Raw genomic sequence first — 17,966 nt, forward strand, 5'->3', positions numbered from 1 at the left:
TTCCTTTTTTAATTCATGCTTCTGAGTTTGAAAGGGTAATAATTTTTCTAGTACAGGTTTGATTGATAACCTGTTAGGTCAGTTGGATGATTTTAGCTGCAAGTTAACAGTATAAAACTTAAAACGATCTAAATAGTAAGGACACTTGTTATACAGGATAATATGTAGTTTGGGAAAGGGCATTTAGGTTGAATTGCTCAGTGATGTCATCAAAGGCCTGGAGTCTTTTTTTTTTTTTTTTTTTTAAATTAGCTGGAATGTTTTGTAAAAGAAATTTCCTTGTGTCTGCTATTTGGCTATCCCTAGTACCAATTGTATAGGAAAGAGAGAATATATTTTTTATACTTTCCCTCTATATACTGATTTTTTTCAGTGAGTTAGTTCACTGTAGGAAATCATCCGTGTGTGTGTGTGTGTGTGTGTGTGTGAGAGAGAGAGAGAGAGAGAGAATCCTTTGTACTTGTTTCGATCCATTGTACTTACTATCCTTATTCATTTCTTGCAAATTATAGTAATTAACATTTGGTAAGTAAGAATCTTCATGTTGGCTTCTAAGTGTTTGGACATGATGAAATAAAGTGATCTTTAAAACTTCCCTGCTCTCTAGTATTATAAGATGTTCTAAACTCATCTTTTACATTTCCTGCCCTGAGTTTGAAATTGCCATTTCTCCAGAGTCCTATTTCTTATAATGGGTGCTGGAAATGTTCATTGCTGTTGGGTTTGGACAGTGTTCTGCATCTTGATATTTTTCTCTTTTATTGTGTTAGTATTTCCTTTCTCCCTTGCTTCATTGCCAAGAACTATAGGATTAATCATATAATTAATGATTATTTTTTTATATTACATATACATTACCCTGCTTATACCAGCAATCCTACCAACAATGACATAATTACTGAAAACATTTTGAGGTTTTTGGGTTTTGGGTTTTTGCTTTTTTTTGTGGAGGTGGAGGGTGGTAGGAAGATTTCTTCTGGTCTTTTTTTTTTTTTTTAATTTTATTTATATAAGAACTGGGGTGCAGGCCAGAGGTGGCGGCAGGGTGAGAGGATTCACCAAGAACAGAGTGGGGTGCAGAACAGGCAGACTGACTGAAATACACTGCTGAGAGGAGCAGCAGGTGAGACAGGAGAGGTCTGCCACGCCATGTGGGTAGCTCCCTGGCCGGCTGGGAATTGAACCTGCGCTGCAGAGGCTGTGTATAGCTTCACAGCACTGCGCTCAACCTGCTGCGCCACTGGGGAGGCCCTCTTCTGGTCTTTTTTTAAGTTATCCTACTTGGAATATACCATCAAATTACTACATTTTGATGTCATTAGAAATAATTCCTTTCTGTGTATTTATATCACCAGCTACATGTACCATTAGGGTGACTGGTTATATATTAAGAGTTTGCCTTTTTTAAATTTAATTTTGTTTTATAATTTATATAAAATATCAGATTCTGTTAACCTATTTTCCTCCACCCAAATGCCCTATAGGTAACCATTTTTTAATTTTATATTTTATCCCAGTTCATTTTTAAATATAGGTCTTTTTTAAATTTATTTTTTAATTTTTTTAATTTTATATATATTTTTTACAACATTTTTCATTTTTGCACAATGTATGCATTTTCATCTTGGTTATAGTCCCCATACAATTCCCACACCCCCTTGTTTTGATCCTACTCCCTCCTCTCCCCCCCTGTAGTTTGTCTCTGGTTTATAGTTGCTTGTTAATTTTGATTTTTACTTTATTATAATTAATCTTTTTCCTGATTGATTAGTGAATGTGAGTTATTTGAATCAAATGTAGGCTTTTTTGAGTAAAACTATAGTTTTATCCTTTGAATTATCTTTTTCCCCCTTGTAAAACACAATTATTTTTAATCATAATGTGAAATATTTTGTATCTGAATAATCAGAATTACGATTTGCTTTATTAACATTCTGATTATTGTGATTATTTTGATATAACTTTTTCTGTATTGTAATTTTGTCATCACATTTTCTTAGACTTCAATTACAGGTGTTTAAGGAATACTTTTATCTTGAGCAACTTTAGGCTAGCATCATGTAGTTTCATAGCATATGAAATGGTTTATTAATAGTTAATATATTTTTCTTCTTGTTCGGAGTCATCAAGTCATTGCATCTTTCATTTCTCCGTTATCCTGGACACTGTTGTTTTCACTGGAATTATTGCAGTTGCACTGATTCTAACTATAATCATCTATTTTTCAGAGTAAGATACAGTGTATTTTTTTTAATCACACCTGGGTTTATATAGATGATGGAGACATATTAATTATAATATGTATGTGGGCCTCCCCCGTGGCGCAACGGTTGAGTGCTGGGTTGTGAAGCTGCCCACAGCCTCTGGGCGAGAGGGTCCCACATGGCGCGCAGACCTCTCCTACCGCCCGCTGCTCCCCTCAGCAGTGTACTTCAGTCCTTCTGCCTGCTCTGCTCCCCCCGCTCTGGCTCTGGTGAATTCTCTCACCCTCCCGTGCTTCTGACTATACCCAGTGCTTGTATAAATAGATAAACAAACAAAAAAGCAAACAAAAAAAAGTTCTCCTTTAAAAAAAAATTATAATATGTATGCTATATCCTCTGCTTCATAATAGTACAGCTCAATAATTTAGTGAAAATATGTGAATCCAATAATAACAATTTATTTTAATAAAAAAAGAATACAGTGTATATAAAGTCTTGAAAGGATGCAATTTGCAGTATTCCTTAAGAACGTTCTATTGTTGCCTTGGCATTTTCTTGTAAACCACTGATAGGTATTCTACAAGTTTTGATGTTGGTACTCTTTTGATCTGACCAGAATGTATCAACAAAAAATTTCTGACAACATCCAGGAAGACATTTTAAGCAACATTTACACTCAACATATTAGGTACCTCGTGCACATATGTCAGTTGGAATGAAAAAAATGTGAGTAGCTGTGATCAGGTTCACACAAAGAAAAATAGTGACAACTCTGTTGTGTTGGTCAGTATTCAAAAAGACATCATTGTCAGATCCATTAATTGTAGAAGATTTCAATGATACAAAAATGTTGGGGGTATAACATCTTACAATGGCTATATAATGAATAAGATTTCTGCCTCTGGAATTAAGAATTGTAATAAAATTAATGTGAGTAAATAATTGCATATGATTGATTTGAATAAATAAGTACGTTTTCAAGAGTTAGTGCATGATCAAAGAAGTATAGAGTTATTGCTCTGGGGAATAACAGAAAAAATAGGAAATGTTGAAGATAGAACATTAGGATTTCTGTATTTACAGATGGCTTTGCCAAGAAGAGAGAGGAAGTTTTTATTCCCTTGTAAATGACAATCTAGGTACATAGACAACTGGAAAATAGAGGCCATTTTCACAAATAGACTCAGTTCTTCCCTAAGTGTTAGCATGTTTTTTTCTGTTTTCACAGTTTTATCTAATAATAAAATGATAGTGTAATAATGAAACCATTATGTCAGAAATTAAGCAAAATATTTGGCAAGATACTGCATTTAACAGTTACATTAGTAACATTTATGTGCAAAAGTAATACTTCACCCTGTGTGGTTTTGACAAATTGAAATCTTTCAAAAAGGTTAAATTTGATAATGTCAATTTTTCCTTTTCATGCTGTTTATTCACACGTTAAAAAATGAGTCCATATTTGAATACTATGAAAATACTTAAGTTCTACCAAATTCTTCACACTGCACCTTAAGTTTACCATCTTAACTAAGTGTACATTTCAGTAGTGTTAGTATATTCACATTGTGCAACACATATCTAGATTTTTATCTTGCAATACTAAAGCCTACCCAATAAACACTAATATCCCCTTTTTGTCTCTCCCTCTCCCAACCACCTTTTAAAGCTATGCTGACTTTCTGGTTTTTAAAAATTCATATGTTGGATAAAATAATTTCATGATTAGTTTTCTTACAGTAAATAAGAAAATCAGGCACCTCCCTGGTGGCACAGGGAGTTACGTTTCAGTGCTATCAAGCAGTTGCCATCCACTGTGGACATGAGTTTGACCCTTGGCCAGGGAGCTAACCCACATGGTGCATCAGACCTCCAGCAGACTTCTCCTCTCTCGCCTGCTGCTCCCCACTCTGTCTCTGGTGAATCCTCTTATCCACCGCATCTCTGACCTGCACCCCAGTTCTTTTCTGTAAAAATAAATGAATCTTTTAAAAAAAAGGAAAATCAATATACAGTAAATTTGAATACTAAATATTTCACTTTTGCTGAAGAAGTCTCTTTGAAGTCTCTTTTTTAATCATGTTATTAATTTCTAATTTAAAGACAAAATTTTACTTAAAGATCATTTTTTTAAATGAATCATTTCCCTTTCTCAAATAATCTCTTTTATAATTTGATTATATTAAAACTTAGAATCTCAGGGCCTCCGCCGGTGGCGCAGCGGTTGAGCGCTGGGCTGCGAGGCTGCCCGCAGCCTCTGCAGCGCCGGTTCATTCCCCGGCCGCCAGCAAGGGTCCCACACAAAAAAAAAAACCTTATAATCTGAGACTATCAAAATTATCTTCCAAATTCAGTTAATAGTGAATAATTCTAACTCAAGTAGAATCCTGCTCATTTATCTAATATACCATATCCAAGGGCAACCAATAGCTTAATTAACAACTTTACACCTTTAGTTGGATTTTTTTTTTTAATTAACACTTAATGTAAACAATTTTGTTAAGGTGCATTTGAATCGTGTCTTGATTTTAAGATCTATATATTCAGAGTTATTTTCTCAATAAACCTGACAGTTTAACCATCAATACTTTGTGAAGAATACAGTCGTTCAATAGATGGCACCTCCTTATGTTGAACTCTGAGGAAATTCTTAACTGTTATTAAGGAAGTAAAGGCCTGCTTTTTTTTTTTTTTTTTTTTACCATGAAGCATTAAAAATAGTTGCCCATCTGAGAAACAGCCCAGTCTTTTGACTTTCAATTTGAAACTCCTGTGAAATTTACTTTTCTTTCTAAGAAATCTTAAAATAATTTTTCTCTAATTAGCAGTCCCATCAATTGCTTATAATACCCCAGGTTTTTGTTGTTGTTCTGAAGGAAATCTAGTCATCTGTTTTCACTAATTCAGTGCCCCTCAAAATGAATTTCTGGTATTCTGGGTGGTATGTATTTTGTTTTACATTACCTTAACATACTGCTTTCTAAATGTGATGATTTTGCATGATGTGGTAATGGAATTTTTTTTTTTTTAGACATTAGCTTATTTAAATGTGAGTTATTCTTTCAATTAAACCTCAAGTATTTTAAGTTAATGAATGTAACACAACTATTAGGACAGAGGTGGGGTCACACCCAAACTGTGCAGAATTTGAAAGTTAATGCTTTTCTTTTTAACACCCAAAAAGCCTTTGAATGACTTTCAAGATTATTCATAGTAGACAAATATTAAAGCCACGAATTTTATTTGCTTTTTTGAACATATTTCTGATATTTACATTTGTAAATGATCTTCTGGAGTGCAGGAGAGATAAATTATGCCCATGCATGTGTGTGTGTGTGTGTGTGTGTGTGTGTGTGTGTGTGTAAAAATACATATATACCAAACTTTGGACTTAAGGATTACTCTAGACTCTACTTCCTGCCAGTAGTTTTGGAACTTTAGGCTTGTTAGTTTCTCTTAACATCCTTCCTGTTTATATAAATTTTAAATTGTCTGTATTTGGCTTTGACCTGGTATTTCCTCAAGATTCTGCTTCCTATATGGCTTCCTCTTCTGCAAGCACTGCAATTACTCTGAAGTATTCCTTTTATTTTCAGTCTTTATAGCCTACGAATGATTTCTAATACCTAAGCAAAATAGAAGTATTTCCATGTAAATTTTCTTATTTATTGAGATATTGCTTAGCAAAATAATTAACTGCATGCACTCTTGCACAGTTTCTTATTTCATGTATTTTTTTTGCTCGATTCATTTATATATAGTATGAGTGTTCTTGTTTAGTTATATCTTGCACTTTTAAAAACTGAAACAAAGCTACCTCAAATCAAGTGTGACTTTTGTTATAGAAGTCCTATGAAGATTGTAAAAAATGAAACTATTATATGGAGAAAAATGTTTGCAACATACTGTAAATGTGAAACATCAGACTAAAAATGGTTTGGTTGCCAAATATATACATATATACAAAGTAAACTTACTGCAGAAAACTTGTATAACAAAAATTCCCCCTCCTCTCCCAAAAATCAACTAATAGAAAACTCTCCTAATCTTATCTTTTAGAGATAACCACTGTATTCTCTTGTCATTCTCTTTGTGTGTGTATCTATGTCTGTGCATGTGTAAAAGTCCACATACATACGTATAGTTAGATGGATAAAGGCCTTATTAAAACAAAGAATGGACAGACTTGACTTGATATAACCTTTAAAATTTAGCAAAATACTAAATTCTGTAAGAAAAGTTTTTTTGTTTCTTTTTTTTAATGCAGTGACAGACTTGGAAAATATTTGCAATGTATCTGTCAGTTGGAGGTAGGGAACAACTTAATTTTCTGTATATCATTAATTAGTATCATCATCATGCATCTACCACATTATATAAAGCAAGAACTTCAATTTATCCTAAACATCTTTCTGGGCGTCACTTCTCTTGTCTAACTGATCTCCTAGGTATCTCTAGAATTCATTAATTTCATCCAAATTCAAGCTTCCAGCATAATTTTTTTGTACTACTACAGAAACTCCTTAACTGTTCTCCTTATTTCCCTTCTTTCTCCTTTCTAATTTGTTTTTTGTACTGTACAAAACGATCTTTTTGAACACATGCCTGATTATGTAATCATCTTATCACACCCCTCCCCCCAAAAAAACCCAACACAATGACTTTTGGGCAGGGGTGGGGGTTGTGTGTATGTATGTGTGTCAGCGAGAGATCGAATCCTTTCCTAACCTCACTAAATTAGATTTTCCTGTTATTCAATCTTAGATAACAGAAAATTCTCTATCATAGGACTTAACAAAGTTTTACATTTATTTATGTGATTAATCCTTTCTAGATGATAAGCTCTTCAAGGGGAAAGTCCATGTTTGTTTTTGCTTACTCCCGGCATGTACCACAGCCCTAGATACACACTGGACACCTGTCTTAGTCATCTTTGACTTCTATAACAAAATAACACAGACTTGTATCTCTAACAAGATACTTGTGTTTTAATAGTTCTGCAGAGCAGAGATGTAAGATCAAGGTGCTAACTGTTTTGTCTGATGAGGGTCCTTCCCTGAATAAGAGGTGTCTACCATCTTGCTGTGTCCTCTAGATGGAAAGGCAGTGAACTCTTTAGTGTCTCTCTCGTTTATAAAAACACTAACCTCATCATAAGGACTCTAACCTCATGACCTTATTTAAACCGAATTATTTCCCTAAAGCCCAATTTTCTATCATTACATGGGGTTAGAGTTTCAACTTGAAATTGGGGCAGTGGGTGGGGAGTTACATGAATTTTTAATCCATAACAGTACACCATAACTATTTGTCGAATTAATGAACACATAAGAAGAACAATCAAAAGTTGTAAATAAGTTCCCAAAAGTGGAATTACAAATGCCAGTAAACACATCCAAGTATTTTCAACCTCATATCTAATCAGGAAATGCAAATTAAAATATTAAGATGTTTTATCCCCATCATTTTGGGAAATGTTTTAAGAATTGAGAATGTCAAGTGTCCATTAAAGAGCATATCTTTTAAAAAGGGGGTATTAAAGTATAATAAGATTATATTGTGGAATATTTTTCTGCTATTAAAAAGGAATTACCACATTCCAGTTCATTTAAGGTAACCCCATTAAATAAAGCAATCATATGAATTTTTGATTTATAAAAAGAACCTAAAAAGTGATTGTGTATGTTTATATATGTGTATAAATTTATTGCAAAGGCGCTGTAAAGATACTTGTCATAAGATTGAGAGTGCTTATCTCTAGAGAAGGAAGGTATGTGGTAGTAGAAAAAGTATAAAAGGGTCCTTTACAAAACAAAACAAAACATGAGAACAGGGGCACAGAGAAAAGGACCCATTCTTTACATGTAGAAAAGTAAAATCAGGAATGCCAAAAGATAATGGTTTATTCACGAACTATAAGAAATTTTGTATTGTTGGAGACTAAAGTGTGATATAGGAAGAGAACAGAATGAGACTGAAAAAGCAGGCAAAACCTTTGGTCGTGCTTGTTTTCTCCTAGTATGGGACAATCATTGAAAGATTTTCAGATTGGAAATTGGCTCTGGTCATGTTAACTAGATGACTCTAGGAGAGGTGCGATAGACATAATGAAAGAGATTCATAACTTTTTGTTTCTGGATCCCTTTGGCAGATTTGATAAAATCTGTGAATACTTTCTCAGAATTATGTTTTGGATGCATAAAATAAACTATAAAGTACAACAGAAGCCAAGTTATATTGGATTTCATTTATTAAAATATTAGGAAAAGACATCGCTAGTGTAGTTATTTCTTTAGTACCACATTAAATAAAACGACTAACAGTTGCTCTTACAATTAATTCAAAATAGAGATCAACATAAATATTTTAATGTATCTGAATACTGTTTGTGGACCTCAGGTTAAGAACTGTTGTTTATGGCATAAGACTGGCAATATCCTGAAGATCAGTTAGGAAGATCAGTTTAATTTACATTTTTTGTTAGTAAAGCAGTGTGTATACATTATAGAAAATTTGGGAAATAATAATTTAAAAAGAGGATTCTCAATGGTAGTTTTTTAACTTACATAATGCATATATTATCCTTGGGTTTTTTTGTTTGTTTGTTTTTTTGTTTTATGTGTTTGATTTTTGCCTCAAGGGACATTTTTATTTTTAATAATATCTTTGGTTTTTATTGTTGTTCTTATGTGGATGCTTTCTGTATTGTCTATACATGTAGTCTTAATTCACTGATATCATTGCTTACCTGTCTTTTAATTTACAGATTTTTGATTGGGCAGGGAGCACATGTAGGAGCTGTCAACAGTGAAGGAGATACACCTTTACATATTGCTGAAGAGGAAGCAATGGAAGAGTTACTTCAAAATGAAGTTAATCGACAAGGTAATATAAAAACATCTAAAAGGAAAAATAAGTTTAAAACTGTTATAGAAAGTGTCTGATATTTAACTTTTTCAATATAATTGCTGACATCAAAGTCCAATCATAATTTGAGTGGGAAAAAATTAAGCTTAAAGTTGAAAGAGGTATCATAAGTGGTCAGATCAAACATAAAATTGTTTCATAATAAGAACTTTGGAGATCAAACTAAGTACACAGGTGAATGTGCAAATTTAAAGAGTGGTCAACAAATCCTCACTGTTAATTGATATTTAAGATTAGATCTGAATGAGGTGAGGGAACGAATTTTGTGCATTTGAGGAAATAACTTTCTAGACAGAGGGAACAACACGTGCAAGAATGGGATGGATGCCTGAAGTTTTCAGAGAAGCAGCAAGTTGACCAATGTGACTGGATAAGCAGAAAAAGGAAGAGACTGGAAGATGAGGTCACAAAAGTAACAGGGGACCATATCACATAAGGACATGTGGGCCACTGGAAGGACTTCGGCATTTAATTTGTATGAAATAGGGAGCCAGTGAAATAATTGACATGGAGATATATGATCTGACTTAATTTTAGAGTGACTTTTTGTTGAGAGTAGGTGGTAGGAAGGTAAAGGGATGAGTAACAAGCATGGCAAGAACAGAAGTAGGCAAGTGGTAAGGTGATGAGAGGAAGTTGAATTTTAAATGTACTTTGAAGAACTGACCAAGAGGATATTGAGTTATAAATGTAAGGTGTGCCATAAAGGAGGAAAATTTTTTTCCTAAGATTTTTGGTCTGAACAACTGAATGGATGAAGTTTCTATTTGAGATACGAATATTGTGGAGAAAGTAGATTTTATAGAGAAAATGGATTCATTTCCAGACATGTTTGTTTTGTTTATTAGATATCCAAGCAATTAAACGAGTGAGTCAAGAGAGAGGTGCAAGTTGGAGCTGTAAATTTGGGAGATGTCAGTTTATAGATGGGTAGTGATTGCCTATGGGTAGAGCTTCTTTTATGAGTAGTAAATGTTCTAATATTGATTGTGTTAATTTTTGCCTAACTTGGTGAATTTACTGAAAACCCACCAAATTGTGAACCCTAAATGGTATATGAATCATATCTTGATAGAGCTGTTATTTCAAATATATAACAGTTAATATATAATTATAATATAATATATGATATTATAATACAATTAATATATACTATTACCCAGCATTTCTTCTTTGGTTATACATCTAAAGAATTAAAAGCAAGGTTTCAAGGAGGTATTTGTACAACCATGTTATACCACTGTTATTCCCAGTTATCCAAAGATGGAGGTGAATTAAGTGTCCCTCAACAGATAAATGGGTAAACAGAATGTGGTGCATACATACAATGAAGTATTATTCAACATTAAGAAGGAAATTCTGGCACATACCACATCATGGATGAACCTTGAGGATATTAGGCTAAGTGAAATCAGCCAGTCACAAAAAAGACATATACTGTAAGATTCTACTTATGTGAAATATCTCCATTAAAATTCATAGAGAATGTGGAATGATGGCTGTCAGGAGCCTGCGAGGAGGTGATTGGGAACTTGTTGATGGCTGTGGTATTTGGTTTTGCGAGATGAAAAGCATTCTCAAGTTGAGTTGCACAACAGAGTAAATGTACTTAACATTACTGAGCTATATACTTTAAAATTGTTATTGAGATGGTAAATTTTATGTTGTGTATTTTACTACAATTAAAATTTTTTTAAACATTATGTGATTTCCACTAGATTTCATTATGGGAAGATAGTGAATAAATAGGGTATTAATGAGAAGTGAGCATGTTTTACTAAGATTAAAAGATAAAATGTGTGGGATATTGATTTAGGGAGTTGACTCCTGCTGAAGTGTGGATTATTAGAAAAAGAGGTAAAAGAATAGAAGTTAAATAAATCCCTTGAAAAGAGGGTTTTATTCCTTGAGGTTGTGGAAATTCAAAATGAATACTCAGTTGTTAAAAAAAAAACCAGTCTTAGGCATTAAAACTGAGTAAATATTTAAATACCTAAAGAGAATTGAGGCATTATAACAAGTGATTGAAGGCTGAAGGTATCTGGAGCACAGGAAAAATAGGGCCCACACTAGAAAAGCAGTTATAAACTGATGCATAGAAGAGCTTTTAACAGCTATATTTTAGGCAGGGATTTTGGAGGAATGGGATCTTTAACACTTGAGGAAACTGGAAGAATAGATAGAAAGCATTGCAGCCTAAAAAGAAGAGTACCTTATCTACCCATCTTGCTCTGATGAGTGCCCAGCTAAGTTTCCTATTAAATAGTTGTAATTCTTTAAAAGAAATCTTTATATACTGCTGTTTAATATTGGCAGTTATATGAATTAAGAAAGGCATGGAGATATACTGAAAACTCCTTTCCTTTGGTTTCCTTGTATATAAACTCTTAGCAAGACTGTTTTTTGTTTTTTGTTTTTTTTGTTTTGTTTTTTTAAGATTTATTTATTTATTTATACAAGCACTGGGTACAGTCAGAAGCGCGGGCGGGTGAGAGAATTCACTAGAGCCAGAGCCGGGAGCAGAGCAGGCAGAAGGACTGAAGTACACTGCTGAGGGGAGCAGCGGGCAGCAGGAGAGGTCTGCACGCCACGTGGGACCCTCCTCCGGTGGCCAGGGAGCAGCCCGGGATCCAACTGGCGCTGCAGAGGCTGCGGGCAGCTTCACAACCCAGTGCTCAACTGCTGCGCCACCGGGGAGGCCCAGCAAGGCTGATTTTGATTGTAATGTAATGATGATTCATTCCGTATTGATTAATATTCAGCAACTGTTCAGAGCTCTGTATTTGAAGGGGGAAAAAGACAATCTTTGTTCTTAAGGATTTCACAGAAGTGGCAAATATATAAACAGACTTAACAATGCTGTGTGCTAAAATATAGGTAGGGACAGAATGTTGTAAGAGCAGAAATGACTATGACTAACCGCTTGCCATAGTACAATGAGGCTTTTAGGGTTTTTATTATTTTTAGTGAACTAAAACAAGAGTCTGTAAGAAATTTCTCTTCACATATACTTTAAACTTGAGTAATTTTGATTTTATATATAATTATATATGAGCACAATTTGAAGGCAAAAGAGGGTAATTGCTTTGCATTTAGAGTTCGCATGAAATTATATAAACCTAAAAGTAAGAAGTAGGTATTTTTTTATTTCTAATCCAAAGGAAATTTAAAATAGTAAAAGACACTAGAAGTAGGCATGCTAAAGATGGTAAAAACAAATGAGGATAAAGATAATAGAGAAGTTTATGTTTTAAGAGACATAATAGAAGAATAAAGCATATAAATAAATAAGTCTGAGAAAAATCATATAGTAAAAAGGTTATTCTAATGTAATATAATAACAGTTTTATAATTTCTTTTCTGAGTAACGTTAGACATCTTATTTTTTAATTTTTATTTTATTTTTATATTCCCCATACAATTACAACCCCCTTATTTTGACCCCAATCCCTCCTTTCCCCGCCCCCCCCCCCAGAGTGTCTCTGATTCATAGTTGTTTGTTGATTTTGATATTTTCTTTCTTATAGTTATTCTTTTTCCTGGTCCCTTATTTAAGTTTTCTAGATTCCTGCTATGAGTGAGACCATCCGGTATTTTTCTTTTTCTTTCTGGCTTATTTCGCTGAGCATGATCCCTTCCAGCTCCATCCATGTTGCTGCACATTGCATGTGTTTATCTTTTTTGAATGCTGAGTAATATTCCATGGTGTATATGTACCACATCTTCTTGATCCAGTCATCTATTTTTGGGCATTTGGGTTGTTTCCAAAGCTTAGCTATTGTAAACAGTGCTGCTATAAACATAGGGGTGCAGGTGCTCTTTGGAATTGATATTTCTGTGTCCTTTGGGTAAATACCTAGGAGTGGAATTGCTGGATCATATGGAAGCTCTATGATCCAGAAGGTTCAGAAATCTCCACACAGCTCTCCGTAGTGGTTGAACCAGTTTGCACTCCCACCAACAGTGCAGGAGAGTTCCATTTTTCTACACAACCTCACCAACATTTGTTGTTGCTAGTTTTTTTAATATGTGCCATTCTCACTGGTGTGAGATGGTATCTCATTGTAGTTTTGATTTGCATTTCCCTGATTACAAGTGATGTTGAACATTTTTTCATATGCCTGTTGGCCATTTGCATTTCCTCTTCAGAGAAGTTTCTTTTTAGCTCTTCTGCCCATTTTTTGACTGGATTTTTTTCTTTGTTTTTGTTGAGTCTCATCAGTTCTTTGTAGATTTTTGTGATCAGTCCTTTATCTTTAGTGTTGTGTGCAAAAATGTTCTCCCAGTTGGTGGGGTTTCTCTTTGTTTTTGTTATTGTCTCTTTTGCTGTGCAGAAGCTCTTTAATTTGATGTAGTCCCAGCTGTTTATCTTTGCCTTCACTATCACTGCTTTGGGTGATATGTCTGTAGAGAGACATCTTTTTTTTTTTTTTTAAGATTTATTTATGTATGCTTATTAGAGCTGGGGTACAGGCCAGAGGTGTGGGAGGTGAGTGGATTTACTAGAGACAGAATGGGGAACAGAACAGGCGGATTGACTTCTTAAATAAGGTGGACTGGTTATCTTTTGGTAGACAATTTTTGATATATAAAAGTTTTATAGAAATGGTGATGCTTTTTAAACCAGAGATATGCTATGGGGCGGGGGGGAAGGAGGGATTGGGGTCAAAATAAGGGGGGTGCAATTGTATGGGGAATATAAAAATAAAAAAAAGAAAGAAATGGTGATTCTTTTAAAATATAGTTTATAATAGGTTTTTATTATTTGCGGTATATAATTGTTTTTACAAAGTCTGCTTGGAAAATTATATTACAAATTTCTTTCAGATTTCATAATGAGAAATTATGATCTCTAGTTTGTAGATGACTTTAGTTGTACTTGTGTAACCTTAGGGTTTAAAAACATTTTTCAAGTAGCTCTCCTCCCAGGACTGCATACTTGTGACTAATCAGGTGTTTCTTTTCACAAATCTTTTCTCTGGAAAATAGCAGTAACAGCTCCAGCGCTCAGCCCACCTGTGTCTATGCAAGTGCCTCCTTTTCTCCTTTTCCTAATAAACCTGTCCTTTTAAAATGTAAAAAATAAAAAATACACTTTTTTCTAATTATGGTCTTTTTTTTAATTTTTATATTACTTTATTTCCTTACCTCATTGTAGTTCTCCCCTCACTTTATCACCTGTGAACCATCACCATTTTCCATTCCCGCCTCTATCTTGCCCACACTTTCACCCATTCCTTTGCTGTATGCCTCAGTCTATGGTCACCTTACTAGTTTTGATTTTTTCTTCACCTTTTGCTTGGTTTCTCTCTATTCCACATGAGTGAGACGATCCAGTATTTATCTTTTTCCTTCTGACTAATATCAGCTAGCATAATTCCTTCCAGTTCCATCCACGTTGCCACAAACAGCATGAGTTTGTCTTTTTAGATTGCTGAGTAATACTCCATTGTATAAACACACCACAACTTTTTGATCCATTCTTCTATTTTGGGGAAACACTGATGCTAAAGGAAACTTGCATTCCTCTGTTTATAGTCTGTTTTTTAAGTTATGCTTCAATTGAACAGTTTGTTTCTACAATGTTAATTTGTTAAGCAACAAAGATTAGGACACAATATAGGTAGAGAATAATAGGTCACACAACAGCACAGACATATGATCCATTTGAGGACCTACATGCAGATCTAGGTGATTAGAATACTGTGGGATAGAGGAGAAAGAGTAAAGTTTAAAAATGCATTGAGACCAAATCTTTAAAGGTTTTATTTGCTATACTAAAGATTGAAATTTGTCTTAACAGAAAGTAGGTGACCATGGACAAATTTATGTAGAAAAGAGATGATCATATTTTGATACAGAAAAAGAACCATCTGACAGTGATGTGGGGAATGAATCTGATGGGACTGAAACTGAACAAGTGGTAGTGAAAGTGTGAGACAACTACAGTGGTTGATAGCAGGCTCGGAAATAGAACTCAAAATCTGGTATATGGATGGGAATTTGAGTTAAAGTAAAGGGAGTAATCCAGATGACTTTCAGCTGGTTGGGTAAGTAGTAGAAAGGAAATATAAGAGCATCATCAAGTAGATTTGCTGGGAAAAAAATGATTTAGGATTTCAGTACTGAATTAAGGATCATCAGGGTATGCATTCATTATTTCTCTAGTTTTCTCTGTCCTAGGCTCAGACATCCACTTGATATCTCCAGTTAGATGTCTTGCTAGAGTATCTCAAACTTTAAATTTTCCAAAATTGAAATTTTAATTTTTATAATTGCTCAAGCTAAGAATCTTTGATTTTCTTTGACTTCTCTTTTTCTCCTACATTGAAATTGTTGCTGTGCCTTGAAAAAATCCAGAATCAATTTCGTTGCTACCTACCATCCTGCTTCAGGTTGCCATCACTTCTTGCCTGGATTATTGCAGTAGCCTCTTAATACTTTAGTTTCTACTCTTTAATTTTTCAACTTAACTGATCCTCTTTAATTATTACCCTGCTCATTGTCCTCATTACCTGTAGACTCCTTGCCTCCTTCTAAAGAGAAGAACATTCCACACTTCTAACTCAGTGTCTGCTAGTTTTTCCCTGTGTCTAAAATATCTGAAATTGTGACTGTAACTCACTTTATTTCTGTCTCTAATGTCACCATACCAATCTATATAAAATAGCAACTCTTTTTTATTACCCTCTGTCCCTTTTACCCTTGTTTATTTGTTTCTTCACAGACATATCTTCTACATATAAGAAGTTTGCTTCTATATCAGTAGCACCTAATAAAGTACCTGACATATATCAGGTACTTTGTACATAATGAAAGGATGAACAACTGAATGAATAAATGAAAAAAACCCTGACCAGACAGTTGAGTACATAAAAATGAATTATACGAGAGCTCTTAGCTGACGGGCGTGTGTGTGTGTGTAACTGTTTTTTACTCTTATTTCTTCATTCTCATTCTTTTAGTAAACATTCACTGATCCCTTTTATTTTGTGTCAGGTGTTCATCCAGACAGTCCAGATGCAAGATTAAAAAAAAAAAAGTGTCTTTACCTTTAATAAGCTCAGCACCCTCCAGAGTAAGACAGATTATAAATGCATGGAGTATGTACTATTTATTTAATAACCAGCAACTGAAGCCATAAGACAACATGAGCTCATTCAGGAATTTTAGGGTTATCTTTTCTACTTCACAATTTTTCTCGATGTTGCGCTCTTTCACCATAAGAATTAATGTCCTATTCCTTTCTGAGTTTCCCCTACGCATCACTTCCTAGCACATAGTACCAAATAAATGCTTTAAATGAACAGTCATCTATATAATTTGTAAAAGTTATAACACTAATATTAATTGTAACAACAGTGTACTATGTTGGAAAAAGTAAGGAAGTTTGGTACAGAAATAATCTGTTTTAAGGTCTCTTAATTTTAGTTTAAGGCAGGACCTCTAGGTTGAAGTGTTCAGTGAACATTCATACCTACTAAGCTAGAGTTCAGACAACTGGTTAACTAATAGAAATTGGAGACTTCATTAAAAATGTGTTGTTTTTAAACTTCCTTTTCAGAACCAAGGGTTTATGTTCCTTGGAAAATAATAAAAAGTTTTAAAACAAGAAGAATAATGAGAAAAATAAGAAAGCCAAAAGACTAATGTGGGACAAGACTACAACAAAATAATCAATCAAGAATAAAGTAGCGGGGCCTCCCCAGTGGCGCAGCGGTTGAGCGCTGGGTTGCGAAGCTGCCCGCCACCTCTGCGGCACCGGTTCGATTCCCGGCTGCTCCCCGGCCACCGGAGGAGGGTCCCACATGGCGCGCAGACCTCTCCTGCCGCCCGCTGCTCCCCTCGGCAGTGTACTTCGGTCCTTCTGCCTGCTCTGCTCCCCGCTCTGGCTCTGGTGAATTCTCTCACCCTCCCGTGCTTCTGACTGTACCCAGTGCATGTATAAACAAAAAACAAAACAAACAAACAAATAAGTAAAGAAATAAGACATGCCTCTAGAAAATTAAAAAAAAAAAAGACAAAAAAAAAAAGAATAAAGTAGCTACAGTATCTCACATTTCTTTATTTAACTATCTTGGTATAAGCCCATTTAATTTTCATTTAAACCTGAAATGCTCTGGATAATTTTATTTTTCTAACATAGAAAGAACATTTTCTACAAAGAAAGGATAAAAATGACTATTTTCATTTCATCAGGCGTTGATATAGAAGCAGCTCGGAAGGAAGAAGAACGGATAATGCTAAGAGATGCAAGACAATGGCTAAATAGTGGTCATATAAATGATGTACGACATGCAAAATCTGGAGGCACAGCACTTCATGTTGCAGCTGCAAAAGGCTATACAGAAGTTTTAAAGTAAGTATTTTTCAGTCATTTTGGTTTTCTACTTTGATTTATTTTCCTATAATTCATTGCTCCTTAAGATATATGCAAACATTATTTTGAAACTGCTCATCAAAGTTATTTAATGTCTTTCATGGGAAGAGAAAACTATTTTGAATATTACTGCTTTGTTTCTAAAGTTCTTTCTTTCACTCTGGAATTTTGATTATTATACTGTTGATTTCTTCAGTTGCAATTTTCTGGAAAGTTAAATTTCAGTGCCAGATAATCTTTATATGTTAACCCCTGGGTTAAGAGGTTATTAGAGTCATTTTTGAGGTTCCCAGATTGACTAACTCTGATTTCTATGACTAAGAATAATGTTTATATATAAGCATACCATCAACTTCTGAGAACTTGATTCATACTGAATATTTATTCACATGTAATTTATCTAAAATATGGGTTTGTTTTTTTTAACTGCATGAACATTGAAACACAGAGTGCTA

At 34.2% G+C, this 17,966-nt stretch overlaps 1 protein-coding gene across 4 annotated transcripts in view; it reads left to right on the forward strand.

Moving 5' to 3' along the window:
• The window catches only part of PPP1R12A (protein phosphatase 1 regulatory subunit 12A), a 122,202-nt gene that overhangs the window by 43,272 nt on the left and 60,964 nt on the right, over positions 1–17,966 (forward strand). For 3 of the 4 annotated variants that reach the window (XM_037513934.2, XM_054696188.1, XM_037513935.2), the window contains exons 3-4: positions 8,971–9,089; positions 17,331–17,490. In XM_037513934.2, the coding sequence (XP_037369831.1) occupies positions 8,971–9,089; positions 17,331–17,490 (279 nt within the window). Of the gene's footprint in view, positions 1–2,766; positions 2,931–8,970; positions 9,090–17,330; positions 17,491–17,966 lie in introns of those variants that run through there. The other variant, XM_054696189.1, reaches the window with a different exon arrangement.

Source organism: Talpa occidentalis, unplaced genomic scaffold (genome assembly GCF_014898055.3).
Source record: "Talpa occidentalis isolate TD23 unplaced genomic scaffold, MPIMG_talOcc4v2.1 talOcc4.16, whole genome shotgun sequence".
Taxonomy (NCBI): Eukaryota; Metazoa; Chordata; class Mammalia; order Eulipotyphla; family Talpidae; genus Talpa; species Talpa occidentalis.